Raw genomic sequence first — 16,603 nt, forward strand, 5'->3', positions numbered from 1 at the left:
TTTAGATCATCACTGGAACACGGTGTCATGTCTTTAGTGCTTTCGAAATAGCTTTTAACCTTCTTGTGATTGGTACTTTTCAGTCAGATGCAAGTAGAAATTTCCTGCTTTTATTTCCTGTTTTATTTGGGCCTCATCCAACTCAGTTGCAGTCAGGTGTACACACCACTATTTATCATTTGTTTGAATGTGGTTAATTTTCCTGATTAATTGCTTTTGTTAAGAGAAGTAAATGTTTTATTTCAGTATAAGTATAAAAATCTTCTGATCCACATTTATTTTATTTACACTTTAAAATAAATCACATTTAATAGGGGATGTTTACTTTATATCCATTTAAAGCAAAGATGTTAGAAAGATAGCCAAATGCAATTAGTGACATTGCACCTTGTAGTCGAGTCCATCAGAACAGTTGAAGACCACACACTGAATTGCCAAGGCTTTAGCCAAGTCCTTCGTAGTCTCCGTTTTCCCTGTCCCTGCAGGTCCAGCTGGAGCACCTCCCAAGTCCAGCTGGAGGGCTCCCATTAAACACAAGTAGCATCGATCCTGCATGTGGATACATTTAGATAAGGTAAGAGTAAAAAGTAAAGGCAAAAGGTACACCATTTGTCACATACACAACGTATGGCAAAATCTATTCTCTGCATTTAACCCCACCCCAAAAAGCTGTGGATCCAGATCTTGTTTCAGAACATTGGTCAGTGAAGGTGACTGGATATTAACACCACCCAGATACGAGGAGAACAAACTCCACAGAGAAAGTCAGCTGTAAAATATGCCAAAGCTAGAATCGAACCATGGACCTTCCTTCTGCCTCATCCACCATATTGTTAAGAGGCGTGGTGAGAGATTAGGTGCAAATGTGCACACCGAAACTGTAAGGGACGTTTATCCTTTTTTCTGAACTGTTGTTCCCTCTCATATTGTAAAATAAGAGTTGTTATTGTCATGTATAGACTGGGATGTATACTGTGTATTCAGTAGATACTCAACTTTCATTCAAAACGACTTGATAAAACGTTTGTTTGCAGTTAAGACATTTTAACTGGAAGGCCACATTGTATTTTATTATTTATTTAAGCTTGGACAATTTATAGTTCATATCCATGAACACTGTGGTGTAATTTAAGTACTCAACAGTCACACAGCTCAACATGCCCTACACCTTCTGTGGCTATTCTTGTGTGACTCCTGTTTTATGCATGTGCGTATTATGTAGCCTGTGTTACCGTAAGTGGAGTGATGACCAGCCTAGGACAGGCTCCTAGGTATTCATAGCCATAAATATAAGTGGATAGGGCCATGCAGGCTATACAGTTGTCCAGATCAAGATCCCAGTAGTAGCGTAATTGTCTCTGCCATTCAAAATTAGACCCGCAGTCCACCTAAAAAAGAACGGCTGAAGTTACTACTTGACCACATAAATTAAATGCTATGAAAAGACACAGGCTATGAATGAAACTTGTACTCAGCTAAATAAAAAAAGAAAGATGCTTTATCGCCTGCATGTTTGAGTCCGTGTGTATGCCAGTACTCCACCTTCTGCCCGACTAAATCTGTCACAATATCACGGGCATGCACATCAATGGTGATGAGGGCAGTGATGATATTACGGTGTAAAGTAGGTAGTTTCCCTCTGACCAAAGCTGCGAGAGCATTTAACCTCTGAAAAATAAAAGCGTAGTCAATGCTGGACAGGTAGATTTTGTTCAAATGCTTTTTTAAAAGAAACAGGAAAAAGTAACTACTGTGGTTTACGTCAAAGTTGGTGTATTCAAATTTCTGTAAGGCAGCAAAGTGGTCATGATTTCCCTCCAAACAAGCTTCCATGTCCCTGCACCACATCATCTGGGAAATTATCAACACCACCTAATGGAAAACCACACACAAAAACGCTGATTAAAAATGCCACAAAAAACATCTGATAAACAATGAGAGCTGGGTAGGGGAACAGTAGGATGGAGAGAGGATAAATTTGAGAAGGTGTACATATGTACATATATATATGTATATACATATATATATGTATATACATATACATATGTACATATATATACATATACATATATATATATGTATATATATATATATATATATATATATACATATATATATATGTATATACATATACATATGTACATATATATATATATATACATATATATATATATATATACATATACATATATATATATATATATATATATACATACACATATATATATACGCATATATATACATATATATATATACACAACACATATATATACACACATACACATAGCACAGTGAGTCAGCTCAAGTTTGGGTATAAAAAAGTGTAATGATGGTAACTGTAACTATATAAACTGTGTGTGTGTGCGTGTGTGTGTGTACGTATACCTGAGAAGGATACCCAGACACCACCCATTCCTCCCTTGACGTTACTTGGTAGTCGGCTATAGATGCCTTGCTGAGCTGTCGCAGTGAGTTGAACATGGCCTCCTCCACCTTGCAAAGCCAATCTTCCACATTGCCTCTTGCCTTCAGACCTTTTGTTAAACCCACCTACACTTGCACATAAAAGGACAATATCAATTGTTATAGCAGTGATATGTGAAACGTGTCCATTTTAAACTGCGTATTCGCTTGACGTGATCAAAAGATTACAGGCGAGATGGCCCTTGTAATTAAAGATACATCATGTCTGACAGAGCAATCTGGACATGCTAAAGTGGCTTCTGACTACTGGCCTGAGAAATGGTTTGCCTCTGTTGTTATTGTAACAAATTGTAACAGGTGTCATTATCCCACAGTGTACAAGAGAGCTCAGACTGTCAGAGTACAATGCAGACAACCAAGAGCAGAAACAGGTGCTAAGAGGAATATTTGAGGAAATAACTTGCAGCAAATACTATATTTTAGGACAATCTAAATGGCTTCACTTGACTAAACCCTGATTGCATTTAATTTGCAATGGCCAGCAGGACAATTTCGGCAACAACATCGTAAGATTTTAATTCTTCTTCTTCTTATTTTTTAATAAACAGTCAGTAATAGAAACAGATGCCAGACTATTTTCGATAAACTGAAAAGGTTCGGGAAAACAACAGACATTGGCATCTATTGTCCCTTCGACCTGAGCTCCAATTTCTTTTCACACTCAGGAGAGATAAGAGCAGTGTGGGGTCTCTGTGCCATTCTTAAGGGCACCTCGAGAAGCACACTAGCATCTCAGTTCAATTAATTTACTTCTTTTGCATCCACATCCAGTATTTAACCTGCCCCCCTTAAGTCACTTAGCCATAAACAGACTGACAGGCTTCTATGTAACCACAGCTGACCTTCTCTCCTTCAGGGGAAACCATATTCAAGATGTCCTTGGTGTAGACCTTCTCCTGTTCTCCAGGCTCCAGTGTAGCTGGCCCAGTAGTTGATTGGTCAGAAACTAACGCAAACTCAAGGTGTGTAATTGCATCAAAGCATTTTCTCAAGTGAGGCTGCACTGCCTGGGGGTTTCTTGTCTGTGCCAAAATTTTAAGCAATTCATCATTGGATAAAAAGTAGAATCTGTAAAGGACAAAGAGAGGAAACATTACAAAGTATCCAACACTCACGTCAGTCATTCTGGAAATATTTACTGCATAAATACATATTACATTAAGCCCAAATACATATTATAATGAATTGTAAGGGTCACGTCTTTCATTTGTAACAAATCAAAAATGTGCATACCTGGGGAATATAACTCTCTTGGACTCCAGGTAGTCTTCAAGACACTTTTGTATCGTTTCCAAAAGAACATTATTTTCTTGAAATGTTTCCAAGAGATCTGTGTAGTATAAGATAATCTTTAAGGGTGTACATTTTGTTTAAATGCATACAAACGTATTTTTGATATGTGTACCTCTATCTTTTTTTCCCATGAGTTAACCTATGGCTACCTACCAGGCTGTGTGGCCGCTTTGAGTGCATTGGGCATCTTTTTGACCTTAGCCATAATGGCTTTCCATGACTTGTCCACTTTGAGAAACATTTTGGACTCAGCAGGGAGCTGCCTCTTGATGTCTGGGGCTAAGAAAATACTTTCTAAATATAGCCAGTTTCGTTGGCAGTTAAGCCACTCATCCTGTGCAGGAAGAGGATGTAGATATAACGAGGTGCTATAATTGTATCTTACAAATGGTTTAAAAAAAATAAAATAAAAGTCAGTCCCATTCATGCACTGCAATGGATCGTTCAAAGACTACAAACATAGTATTTCTATAGGCATCTGGGCTTTTTTGTTTTGCATCCACTAGAGAAAGCTACTAGTAAACAATATGTACAGTCTATTCCTGCATTAGAAGACAGATATTTTCTAAGCTTCATGGAGGCAGATAAAAAATATTGTTTCCCTTTTCATTTTTCCAAGCCTTTACCAGAGTTTGGTTGAAGCGGATCAGTCTCAACAGGAGTTTGTCCACTCTGGCTTTGATGGGAGCAACATAACGCGAAGATGCTGCTGTACCCACATTGATAATGCTGTCATCCAAGAGTACCTCAACAAGAAAAAAAATAGAAAAAATAGAAGAATTAAAAACATTTAATCTCACAACATATTGTATATACTTTATAGCAGAATGTGTGGTTCATGTTTACTTGAATATCATCTGTGCCTCCCAAGATGAAGACCTCTTTGGAGTCACCATGCTGCAAAAGCGTGAAAGTAGTGGTCCACCACACATCCTCCACCTGCAGTGTGATCGAAATGCGCCACATGTCAAGGGGACACTTTTCAATGACTGATTAATCAAAGTCGAAACCCCTAAAATATTCACTAATAATCACCATCCCCTAACCAATGGACAGAAATGGAATTAGTGATTAAAGAAAACATTACAGCATTTACAGTGTGTTGTTGCAAAAAAAAAAAAAAGATTATGGTCAATATTGGCTCTATATTTAGAATCATGTGTTCAGAAGGCAAGTGGGTAATATTGTGCATCCGTAGTCCTCAATTTTTCAATGAATAATGCAGGAATATTGATGATCAAATTCAGTCATATACAGGAAGCCGTAATCTACTGTATATGAAGCGGTACAGTTCGGTGTTGGTCAAAATTAGGGTATTTGGGCCTTGGAGGTCTGTATCCCTGTGCCATTCCATTATTTTTCAATGGACTCCAGACTGCCCCGAAACGCTCAAAATTTGCCCTTGAAATTTGCGGTTTTTTTCATCTACGCTGGCATGTGCGACCAGTAAATTTGCATTTTTTTCAGTTATTTAATGTCTTTTGTTGTTGATAAACTTCTGCTTCACTTCAGGCAGGTTGTTGGTGATTCACAAACCGACATTAAGTCCAAAAGAAGAAAGGCAATGAACATCTGTGAAGAAGAAGAAAACATGAAGTCCCCTTTTCACCCACCTTATTAATAATGGTCTCCACTGATGCTTCCCCTGAAGCCTGTGCTGACACCTAAAATTCAAAATGTTTCTTTTTTCAATGTGCAACAGTTATATCAAACATTGAAAGATCATTAAAATACTGGATTAAATTTTAAAAAATTCGTAGTCTGGATGGACCATAAATAAAGACATCATATAGATAGATGTCCCATAATTTACTGAAATATAAAATGTTTAGGTTGAACAACAAGCAAGCAAAAGAGAAGTTAGGTGAGACCTCCTGTATCTCTGTGCCATAGGAGAATACATTGAGTTCCTCCATAACAGCCACAGTGAGCTGCTCCACATTCAAGGAGCTCCCCACAACAGATTCCAGGTTCCTCCAGTGTTCCGGTTTCATACATGGGTTACGCAAGTCTGTGATCACAGGCACCTGAACGGGAACATGTATATCTCAATCATCAGGTGAATAACCAGCTCACCATTTGTCAATAGGAAGTACCGTAATTTTTCGTGCATAATGTCAAAAGTCAATAGTGCGCATTATACATAGGTATGGGGACAAATGGAAAAAACTTTCACATTTTATAAATGTATGCCGCCATCTAGTGGTTATGAAAAAGTTGTACACTTTCATTCTAAAATGCCACCGCCACCTAGTGGTTATAAAAAAAGTGGAGCCTCCACTTTCATTCCAATATGACAGGGGTACGCATGACTGCATATATGTACAGTTGTGCTCATAAGTTTACATACCCTGGCAGAATTTGTGAAATATATATATTTTTTTAACAACAACCATCATTAATTTCTTTATGGTTATGTTTTGTTTAATGATAATGCTTTTCTGAAATACTTGACAGTTAAATTTGACTCCCGTTAAAATAAAATTAAATGTTTCGCCTGGCCCTTCATGCTTTCTTTAAAGAATTGCACCAATCTTACAAATTAATAATCAAACATATGAGCACAACTGTGTGTTTTCTCACTTACTAAATAAAAGTAGGGCTGTAAATTTCAAAATAAGAGCAAGTAAATTAAAAAAAGGATTACGTGTATAAATAAAGTGCTTAACAAAATACATAAAATACTTCATGTTTTGATCATATGGGTAGAAGCAAAATCATGCATTGTAAAAATGCATTATGCATAGGTAGAAGCGTTTTCCAGAATTTTGAGGTCAACTTTCGGGGTGCGTATTATACATGGGTGCGCATTATACACGAGAAATTACGGTAATCCATTGTAATGGAAATCCACATATGGTATGGTTTTATGACAATGACAATGGTTATTTACTGCACACCCACCCTCAGTTTCATAAGTTCAACCTTGTCCTTAAGACATGGCACTACATTATTACGTGGCAAGCCTTTCTCCATTTGGTTGATGTACTTGGTGTATTTGTTGATTTGCGAGTTTAACTGTTCCAGGTCCAGTTTCTCAAGCATGGTCTGAAGATGTAACAAACACACAAATGAATAAAGATTTATGGATATACAGTAAGTAGCATTTTAAGTACCGCCATATTGCTTCATGCATTTTATTTAAGAGTGCCTCACCTGTCGCCATCCATCTTGCAATAAGTCCCATTCTTCCATACAGTCCCACAGAAGCTTCTTCAGCCGAAACTCTGCTTTTAGCTCATCGAGGTCATCAAATTTGGTCACCTCCAACTAAATTTATTACAGCAATCACAGAAAAATGGTATAAAAATGTATTTCCAAAACCTTTGATAGAAGTGCAGCTGACTGGTTATAGTGAAAGCCTAACACTTTGTAATGGAGAACTAAACATATACACTGTAGAGTGGGACAGTCTCAGTAATGCAAAAACTGCACAATTATCTCTATAGGTACTGAGCGGTAAGAAAAGCGCTGTAGAAATTTGATTCGTTATATTATCCATCCATCCATTTCCTTTACCGCTTATCCTCACTAGGGTCGCGGGCTGCTGGAGCCTATCCCAGCCATCTTCGGGCGGGAGGCGAGGTACAGCCTGAACCGGTCGCCAGCCAATCGCAGGGCACATAGAAACAAACAACCATTCACACTCACATTCACACCTATGGGCAATTTCGAGTCTTCAGTCAACCTACCACGCATGTTTTTGGGATGTGGGAGGAAACTGGAGAGCCCGGAGAAAACCCACCCAGGCACGGGGAGAAGATGCAAACTCCACACAGACGGGGATTGGATTCGAACCCCGGCCCCCAGAACTGTGAGGCAGATGTGCTAACCAGTCGATCACCGTGCCGGCTCGTTATATTATCAACATTTTTTTATTATTATTATTATTAATAGTAGTAGTAGTAGTAGTAGTCGCAGTAGTAATAGGATTGTCAATGAGAAACTGTTCTCAACTGTTTTTGACTTGAGTTTGTTGTCACATTTCTGTGGGGCCAATCATGCATTACTTGTGCACTCACTGTAGTTGTCTCGCCATCCTGCACTATTTGCATATACTGGCCACTCATGCCAGAGTAGCATTTGCTCCATTTGCACACTGATTGAGGAGTATCTGCAACATTTGCACAACCAACATTGTCCCAGATTATCGCACTACTTGTCACTTTAAACCGCATACACTCCTTGAAGTCTCGGCGCCCTTTGCACAATGGTCGTTGCACCGGACTATTGCAATATTAGTCATTCGAATTGCTCTAAGTGCTAGAGGACTCTGCATCTTTTTGCACAATTGTCAAAAAAATAATAAAAAATAAAAATAAAAATGTACTGGCATTACCAGATAACTAGCAACCCTTTACTGCTCAGTGACTGTTTTTTTGTCAATGTCTTTATGTCTCCAAAGTGTTCTCTGTCAATTGACTGTCTGTTGTCGTACTAGAGCGGCTCCAACTACCGGAGACAAATTCCTTGTGTGTTTTTGGACATACTTGGCAAATAAAGAGGATTCTGATTCTGATTCTGAATTGCCTTACCTGGTTAAACAAAGGAAATTATTATTGTAATAATAATAATACCGGTAATAATAATAATAAGTGTGTAGTCACCAAAACCTGCCTATAACCTTAAGTTGACTTAAGAAAGAGGACAAGATGCAACCACAAAAGGAGCATGCGGAAAGAAAAGTGAGGCAAGCAAGGGTGTCAATTGAAGGGGAGACATGAAGAGAAGCTTCAAAATAATAGTAGCCGCAGATGAAAGAAATTATGAAACCCGAGAGGAAAAGCTTCAGTAAAAGTTTAAAAGCCAAATATTTGTAAAGTAATAAACACATATTCATTACATTAGGGAAATTATTATGGCTTGATTTTCAGATGTTTTCCTTAATGTGTGCATTACCTTGAATTGTTTCTGGTAGGAAGTATATGCGGAGGCCTGGGCTTGCAACTCATCTATGGAAATCTGAAGCTCGCCAAGCAGAAGACGCACTTGGGAAAAATCAGCAGTGACTTCCAGGATTTGTGGATCCTACACGTAGATAAGTGCATTGGCATTGGTCGGCAGGTAACAGAACACAGGATAAAAATGCATCAGGGAACCCCATCCAAACTTGGCAACCAAATCAAAGATACATTCAAAGTGATCACTTTATAATTTAAAGGTTTCATATTTTGCCAAACCAACTTTTCCTAGTACTTGGGAAGTAATCTTGGCTCTATGGTGCCTCAGTAAACATGTGAAATATGAATTAAGATCGCCTGCGCATTCCCGATTTCCAGACATTTTTCTGCCGAGAAGCCTGAAATCAGGTCATTCGAATTTCTCAAGCTTATCTACGATCTACTAACCACAGGATCCCCGCCTACCTCTCCGCTCCCGAGCCAGCGCTGTCACCATAACAGACACGTGTGCTCTCACAAATGGGTCTTCTACATGGAGGCAACCAATCAGAAGAAAGGCCAAATATGGACAAAGCGGATACAAAACTAGGTCAAACATAAGTAGCTGTGAGAGGGGCCTTTTCTGGACACTTGTATGACAAAACTATGGTGTTTTTTTTATGTGAAATTGACAATTTTATACTAAGTCCATGTTAAAGAGTCACTCTATGGAGGTCTAAATAGCCAAAATATGGGACCTTTAAGACAAAATGTAAGTTCTCAACATACCTGTGACTTTTCTTTGATTTTCTTGACTTTTTGGTTCAGATCTTTTATGTCTATCTGCAGAGACTTGGAAAACTTGTCCATCATTTTGTACCTGTCAAACATTGCATCATTGATCATAGTGTGTAATGAGTTCATGTAAGGCTCCATGGAAGCAAAGGCCACATCGTCAGCTGTGACAGGAAGTGAGGATAGGTTGATCAGATTGTACATCTGACACACTGTCTCCTGTTCTTGCTCCAGCACTTTCATCTGTGAACCGAAAAAGAAAGAAAGAAAGAAAGAAAGAAAGAAAGAAGGAGAAAGAAGGAGAAAGAAGGAGGAAAGAAATGTTTTCTTATGATGTGTTTATCAACATATACACATTAACAAATTTTACCCTCTCTGGTATCTCATCAAGGAAAGTAAGGTAGCTGGCTAACTCAGTTGTTGTAGTGGGACTGAGTTCTAGTTTAAATTGAGCTTCACCAGCTTCTGCCATGACAGCTTTTAACTTCCGCTTGGCCTGCTGTGTCAGTATTTCATTAATGACCTATAAAAGAGAAGCGAAAATTACCATCGCATTATGGCCCCATTCACTAATAATTAGGCTGTATTGTAAATGGACACTGTTTTTGTGTTTGCGTGGACAGCAAGATTGTGCACTGTTCTGACCTTTAGACAGCGGAGAGGAGAAGAGATGAGCTTCTCTTTCATCTCTGTTTTGTCCACAAGGAGGAGGCCAAGATGTCTCTGTGGCTGGAGAGCCACAGCTTCTTCATGCTCATTGTGGTACAAGTCCAGTGATGTTCTAAAAAACTCCAAACCTGTTCAACAAAGTAGTTAACATTAGAGTGAACCTATGCAAGCAAGCACAGGGAGATCATGATCTCAAAGAAATGTCTGAACCCAAGATTAAAACTTCTCGTGTGTCAGCTGCCAGTATTGACCACTTCAGATAAAAAATTATAATCATGTACTCTAGCCTTTACCGTGATCTTGTTGTCGTAGAGCATTCAAATCTAGACTTTCATTCTCCTTGTAAAACAGCTGAAAACGCTCAAACATGCATGAGCACACTTGTGCAGCTTCAAATGTGAACTGCAGTGATTCCTGAAGAGAAGAAAAACACACGTTGTGTCAACTGGAGTGTTACTTCCAACTCGAACTAATGTGAAGTGTCTATGACCTTAATTTTTTGACAGATACTTTTAATGTATCCATCATTTTCAATGACCGATTCCAAACTGGGAGCATCTCTATATTGACTCTGAAAGTTAACAGACACACATTAAATTACAAAGTGGTACCTAAAAATAAATTTTGAAATGACCAAAAAATAATTTCCAAAATGCAGACAGCATAACAACAACTGTGACATAAAAACAGTCGAGTGTTATTTTTCTACCTGAAAAGACTCGTGACTTAACAGTAAAATAAAATCTGGATCTGCTGTTAGTGTTTCAACTGACAACACAGTCTTCTGGAACTTCCCAATGATCTCTGCAACAGTCTCCTATAGGAAAGAAAAACATATTTATTCTACTTGGAAGTTTAGTTTCAGTTTGTATAAAATGGTTCCTGAATCAATCTCTCTTTTTAACCTGAAAATTCTCCTCAGAGGGTTTGTAGGACAGCGCATTTGTGTCTAGTACAAGTTCACTGATCAACATTGGTTTGCTCTGGGAAGATTCGGACTCCCCAGCCTATTAAGACACACATAATAAAGCTTTTTACTTGGGTACATATACAGTGGGTACGGAAAGTTTTCAGAACCCCTAAGTTTGTCACACTTTGTTATATTGCAGCCATTTGTTAAAATCATTTAAGTTCATTTTTTTGCTCTTTAATATACACACAGCACCCAATAGTGACAGACAAAAAACGGAATTGTTGAAATCTTTGCTGATTTATTAAAAAAGAAAAACTGAAATATCACAGCCATAAGTATTCAGACCCTTTGCTGTGACACTCATATATTAAACTCGGGTGCTGTTCATTCCTTCTGATCATCCATCCCTCTGTCTGGCCAACCTGAATAGATCCTTTTCTCCTTCTTTAGTGTCCAACCTGGCATACATGTCATCACATGCCTCTTGTTTGACCTTTGCCCCTCTACCTTTGCCCTACGTCACATCTCAATGTACTCCTTCCTCATCTCCTCAGTCCTCTGAGTGTCCCACTTCTTTGCTAACCTCTTTCCTTGTATGATTTCCTGTACTTTGAGGTTCCACCACCAAGTCTCCTTCTCTCCTTTCCTCCCAGATGATACACCAAGTACTCTCCTGCCTGTTTTTCTGATCACTTTCTGATCACTTTCTGATTCATTTTATACACCACCATCCTATGCTGGCTAGCCACACTCTCCCCTACCACTACCTTACAGTCGGTAAACTCCTTCAGATTACATCGTCTGCACAAGATTTAATCCACGTGCTTCTACCTCCGCTCTTGTAGGTTACCCTATGTTCCAGCCTCTTCTGGAAAAAAGTGTTCACTCCAGCCATTTCCATCCTTTTTGCAAAGTCTACCACACTATGTCCCTCCAATTTCCTTTCCTGGATGCTTTATCTACCCATCACTTCTTCATCACCCCCATTTCCTTCACCAACATGTCCATTGCAATCTGCACCAATCACGACTCTCTCTCTGTCTGGGATGCTCGTCTAGCTCCTTCCAGAATCTCTCTTTCACCTCTAGGTCACATCCTACCTGTGGAGCATAGCCGCTAATCACATTATACACAACATCCTCAATTTCAAATTTCTGCCTCATCACTCAATCTGATACTCTTTTCACCTCCAAGACATTCTTAGCCAACTCTTCCTTTAAAATAACCCCAACTCAATTTATCTTTCCATCTACACCATGGTAAAATAATTTAAACCCTGCCCCTAAACTTCTATCATTACTGCCTTTCCACCTGGTCTCCTGGACACACAATATATCAACCTTTCTCCTCATCATCATGTCAACCAATTCCCCAGATTTTCCTGTCATAGTCCCAACATTCGAAGTCCCCACATTCAATTCTAGGCTCTGTGCTTTCCTCTTCTCTTTCTGCCAAAGAACCCGCTTTCCACCACTCCTTCGTCTTCGACCCACAGTAGCTGAATTTCCACCGGCGCCGTGCAGGTTAACTGTGCCGGGGTCGGACGTTGGTAACCCGGGGCACGACCGATCCGGTATGGAATTGTTTAGATGAACGCTCATATTTGTTTGGCAAAATTTTAAGCCGGATGCCCTTCCTGACGCAAGCCTCAGCATTTATCAGGGCTTGGTACCGGCCTACAGTTTGGACTGGCTTGTGCCCCCCATAGGGCTGCATAAATACTGAGAAAAGGGTCTGAATACTTATGGCTGCGTGATATTTCAGTTTTTCTTTTTTAATAAATCTGCAAAAATTTCAACAATTCCGTTTTCTTCTGTCAATATGGGGTGCTGTGTGTACATTAATGCGGAAAAAAAAATTATCTTAATTGATTTTAGCAAATGGCTGCAATATAACAAAGAGTGAAAAATTTAAGAGGGTCTGAATACTTTCCGTACCCACTGTGTGTGTGTGTGTGTGTGTATATATATATATATATATTTTTTTTTTTTTAAAGTGGAGTCAGTGGTACAGGAGTAATGCCCTACCTTTCGATCCACCTTTTCCTCAGTAGGGTTCGCATCAGTCTCCAGCTGCTGGCCCCAGGTTTGAATGATATCATGGCTGGGGGTTTGACTAAGCTGCTCTTTGAACGCAGCCAGCAGCTTGTCCACTGCACTCACAAACAGCGTGTGCAAGGTGTTGACCACCAAATAGTCAACAAGTCGGATGAAGCTGTGTGGGTGTGAAATGCAGGGGGATCAACTGAGTTAATGTGAAACATTTATTGGAAACACAAATGAAAACTACACATGAAAACATACCAGTTGAGGCGGTGACAGAAGAAGCCTTTGTTAATCCCCAACAGAACTTGGATTTCACTTAGTTTGTCGCTATCTGTAACAGACAAATAAAAACCTATATAAAAAAAAGCCTGATACATTTATGTACAAATACCTCAAGACTATAAAAATGCACACACGATCTGACAGGAAGCTGCTACAGGAATACAGTGTCACTTCCTTCACCAGGTCTTGGAATTTCTGCAAGTCACTCAGTGCCTAATTAAAGCAAACAAAGCAGAAAATTAGCCGGCAACGACTGGTTAGCACAGCTGCCTCACAGTTCTGGGGACCGGGGTTCAAATCCCAGCCCCGCCTGTGTGGAATTTGCATGTTCTCCCCGTGCCTGGGTGGGTTTTCTGCGGGTACTCCGGTTTCCTCCCACATCCCAAAAACATGCGTGGTAGGTTGATTGAAGACTCTGAATTACCCGTAGGTGTGAATGTGAGTGCAAATGGTTGTTTGTTTCTATGTGCCCTGCGATTGGCTGGCGACCGATTCAGGGTGTACCCCGCCTCCCGCCCGAAGATAGCTGGGATAGGCTCCAGCAGCCCGCGACCCTAGTGAGGATAAGCGGTAAAGGAAATGGATGATTGGATGAAGCAGAAAATTATGTGAAAACCAACAAAAATACTAGTAGTCACTTAAAGCTATAATCCACAACTTCTTTTATTTTCATTTTTTAAAAAAGGCATTTTCACCCCAGTCACTCCTAGAGGAGATGACACAAAGCTGATTAAGTCATTCAGCTCCTCTAACATCTTGCTGTATTTATCAGTATCTTATTTAGTGAATGCCCTATTCATTTCCCACACTGGCCCGGTTAGTGGCGCACGGCAAATGACGCCACGGAAATGAAGCATTTCCTTCAAAACATAATAAAAATGTTGTAGAATTACATATAAGGGGCATAACATGCATAGCCTATGTCATGTTGAAGTGGCGGCTCTGTTCTTTTGTTGGAATACAGAATTTGAGCTTATGAAGGTGCCAAAAGTTTCATACTATAAACATTCCACACTAGTGTTTTCAGAAATAAACAATTGTACCTCTTTCACTTGTGTGAACTGAGCTTCGTGAAAATTCTGGAGAGTATACGTGTACTTCTTCTCAATATGACACAAGTTTGTTGTTCTGATTTGGTAACACATTTTCCTGACATCTGACAGTGCTGGACTTAGATCCTGTGGGGCCACAGGACAAAGTTGAATTACATTATATATGTGTGTGACGTGACCACTTCAGGGCACATTTTTACACATCTCGACATACAGTGGCAAGAAAAAGTGCTTGTGGAAAAATTATGTGAACCCTTAGAATTGATGACTGGTTGACCCGTCTTGGTAGCAGTAACCTCAAACAAGTAATAAGAACATTTTTGAGGGGCGGGGGGTGGGGGTGGGGTTGTTCTCAATTAAGACATGGGTGATCAAAAAATGTTGTTATTAATTTAGACATATGTGTCAATAGCCTTGACTTTGATCAGGATCACAATTTATGATAAATTTATTGAGAAAACGATGACATTCCAAAAGGATCACATACATTTTCTTGCCACTGTATTTTTACAGACAACTAGACAGACTAGTTACTCTACTTACCGGATTGATCATGAACAAGTTCTCTTTGAGAGCCTCTTGAGCCATGTGCATCTTCTTGGCACAGACTTTTTTATGCCAGATATAGAAAGGTTTGAATAATTTGAAGCGAGCAAAGAAGGGGATGAGAACCAGCTTTCGGTGGAGTTGATATTCCTCCTCAAACCGTTCAAGGCTTACAAAATCAAAGTTTTCCCGACACGTCGACAATACGCCGTCTTTGCTAACCATCGTGTAGTCATCCTTGCTGTGTTCAAAAATTCGAACTTCAGAGGGGGTTTCCAGGTTTGCGTCTTTCTTAAGGGAAAAAGGTCTTTTTGCTGGACAAGAGGTTGATGCTTCATTTAGGGAGGGTTGATCCTGATAAAAGTAAGAGAATACAAAAGCAAAAATAAAAACCTTCCAGGGAGCATGGTCTTTATTAAGGATGAAAAAAATATTAGAAGGTATGTCACATCAGTTATTTGGTTGACTCATTGAAAAGTAATCAGTGAAGAAACTTATTTCAATCCGGATCATGGATGGAGCTGTAAAAAAACTTTTATTAGAATTACATGTTATTTTTTTTGTTTGTACTTATGATTTACTAAATGGACCTCTACAGTGTCCCCGTTTTGCACTCACTTAATTCTTTATCATCTTCTACCTCTAAACATGAGTGTCACTGACCTTCGTGCTAGATTGCAACGGCGGCAGTTTTACAGGTGATGGCAAGCTACGCCTCTGTGGTGGCTCTTTTACACTGGATAAAGGTGCCTGAGAATGCCAGCCTGGGAAATATCTCTTTTCCTGGGATTTAAAGTGCTCTTCACTTGGCAATTTCCGTTTAATGCGCTTCTTCAACAGGGCCTATATTATGCGGAAGACATCAGTAAACATTAACGTGTATAACAACGCTAAGAATGAGACAGTTGCAACATTACAATTACAACCATTAAAAACTATTAAATAGATATATACTGGATTTTTTTTAAAATCTTGTTTCAATAAACTCAGAATCTGTGTTTGTTCATACCTGTGTGCCTTTATCATGGAGTGGAGGTAACATGGTGGGGCTTTGCTGCTGTGGGAGACCTAGCTCTGAAATAAAATGTGGACATGGGATATATTGATGTATAGTGTCAGAATCAGAAAATAATGAAATCCTCCTTGTGGGTCATACTGCTGCTTTACAATCAAGACTTTACCATGTCAGCTGGAATATAAGCAACATGACTCTCAAAGTACAGTAACAAACCACTGGCCACTTCATTAAGTACACATACAGACACAGTACATTACATGCAATTAGAGTACTGTAGACAGTTCTATAATGATTAGATGTTACGATCAGTTATGTTAGTGTTGCATTCCTTAAGCAATGTTTATGATTATTGTGGAGAGTACATATAGGATGTATGCCAAACTTAACCCCAATAATAACCATATTGTCCAAATTGAAGCTCACACTTACATTGAGTCTATGTAAGTGTAACTGAATATATTTGTAAAAGCACAATTGTAGTAAACAAAATTGGGTCTCATTATACGGTAAATGCACATTTGCATGCACCTAAAGGATTTTGTTAGTGTATGTTGTCAGTTTTTACCCATGCAATCATCCTCCCCACTATGTCCAGACGAGGAACATGATGTCGATGCCATCGTAGG

General features: G+C 39.2%; 1 protein-coding gene across 3 annotated transcripts in view; it reads right to left on the reverse strand.

The window, feature by feature from the left end:
- The window catches only part of dnah6 (dynein, axonemal, heavy chain 6), a 65,877-nt gene that overhangs the window by 47,859 nt on the left and 1,415 nt on the right, over positions 1-16,603 (reverse strand). For all 3 annotated transcript variants that reach the window (XR_009788063.1, XM_061769932.1, XM_061769933.1), the window contains exons 2-30: positions 15,969-16,033; positions 15,623-15,802; positions 14,957-15,313; positions 14,405-14,539; positions 13,496-13,574; positions 13,338-13,410; positions 13,062-13,248; positions 11,027-11,128; positions 10,831-10,938; positions 10,612-10,692; positions 10,415-10,535; positions 10,098-10,249; positions 9,823-9,975; positions 9,447-9,695; positions 8,677-8,805; positions 6,934-7,047; positions 6,682-6,825; positions 5,649-5,804; positions 5,391-5,441; positions 4,624-4,716; positions 4,404-4,523; positions 3,931-4,111; positions 3,718-3,814; positions 3,327-3,552; positions 2,386-2,550; positions 1,762-1,872; positions 1,543-1,668; positions 1,233-1,388; positions 388-549 (exon numbers count right to left, since the gene is read on the reverse strand). Coding sequence is in view for 2 of the 3 variants with exons in the window: in XM_061769932.1 (XP_061625916.1) it covers positions 388-549; positions 1,233-1,388; positions 1,543-1,668; positions 1,762-1,872; positions 2,386-2,550; positions 3,327-3,552; positions 3,718-3,814; positions 3,931-4,111; positions 4,404-4,523; positions 4,624-4,716; positions 5,391-5,441; positions 5,649-5,804; positions 6,682-6,825; positions 6,934-7,047; positions 8,677-8,805; positions 9,447-9,695; positions 9,823-9,975; positions 10,098-10,249; positions 10,415-10,535; positions 10,612-10,692; positions 10,831-10,938; positions 11,027-11,128; positions 13,062-13,248; positions 13,338-13,410; positions 13,496-13,574; positions 14,405-14,539; positions 14,957-15,313; positions 15,623-15,802; positions 15,969-16,033 (4,073 nt within the window). In the remaining variant the exon portion in view is untranslated. The remainder of the gene's footprint in view (positions 1-387; positions 550-1,232; positions 1,389-1,542; positions 1,669-1,761; positions 1,873-2,385; positions 2,551-3,326; positions 3,553-3,717; positions 3,815-3,930; positions 4,112-4,403; positions 4,524-4,623; positions 4,717-5,390; positions 5,442-5,648; positions 5,805-6,681; positions 6,826-6,933; positions 7,048-8,676; positions 8,806-9,446; positions 9,696-9,822; positions 9,976-10,097; positions 10,250-10,414; positions 10,536-10,611; positions 10,693-10,830; positions 10,939-11,026; positions 11,129-13,061; positions 13,249-13,337; positions 13,411-13,495; positions 13,575-14,404; positions 14,540-14,956; positions 15,314-15,622; positions 15,803-15,968; positions 16,034-16,603) is intronic.

Source organism: Phyllopteryx taeniolatus, chromosome 4 (assembly GCF_024500385.1).
Source record: "Phyllopteryx taeniolatus isolate TA_2022b chromosome 4, UOR_Ptae_1.2, whole genome shotgun sequence".
Lineage (NCBI taxonomy): Eukaryota > Metazoa > Chordata > Actinopteri > Syngnathiformes > Syngnathidae > Phyllopteryx > Phyllopteryx taeniolatus.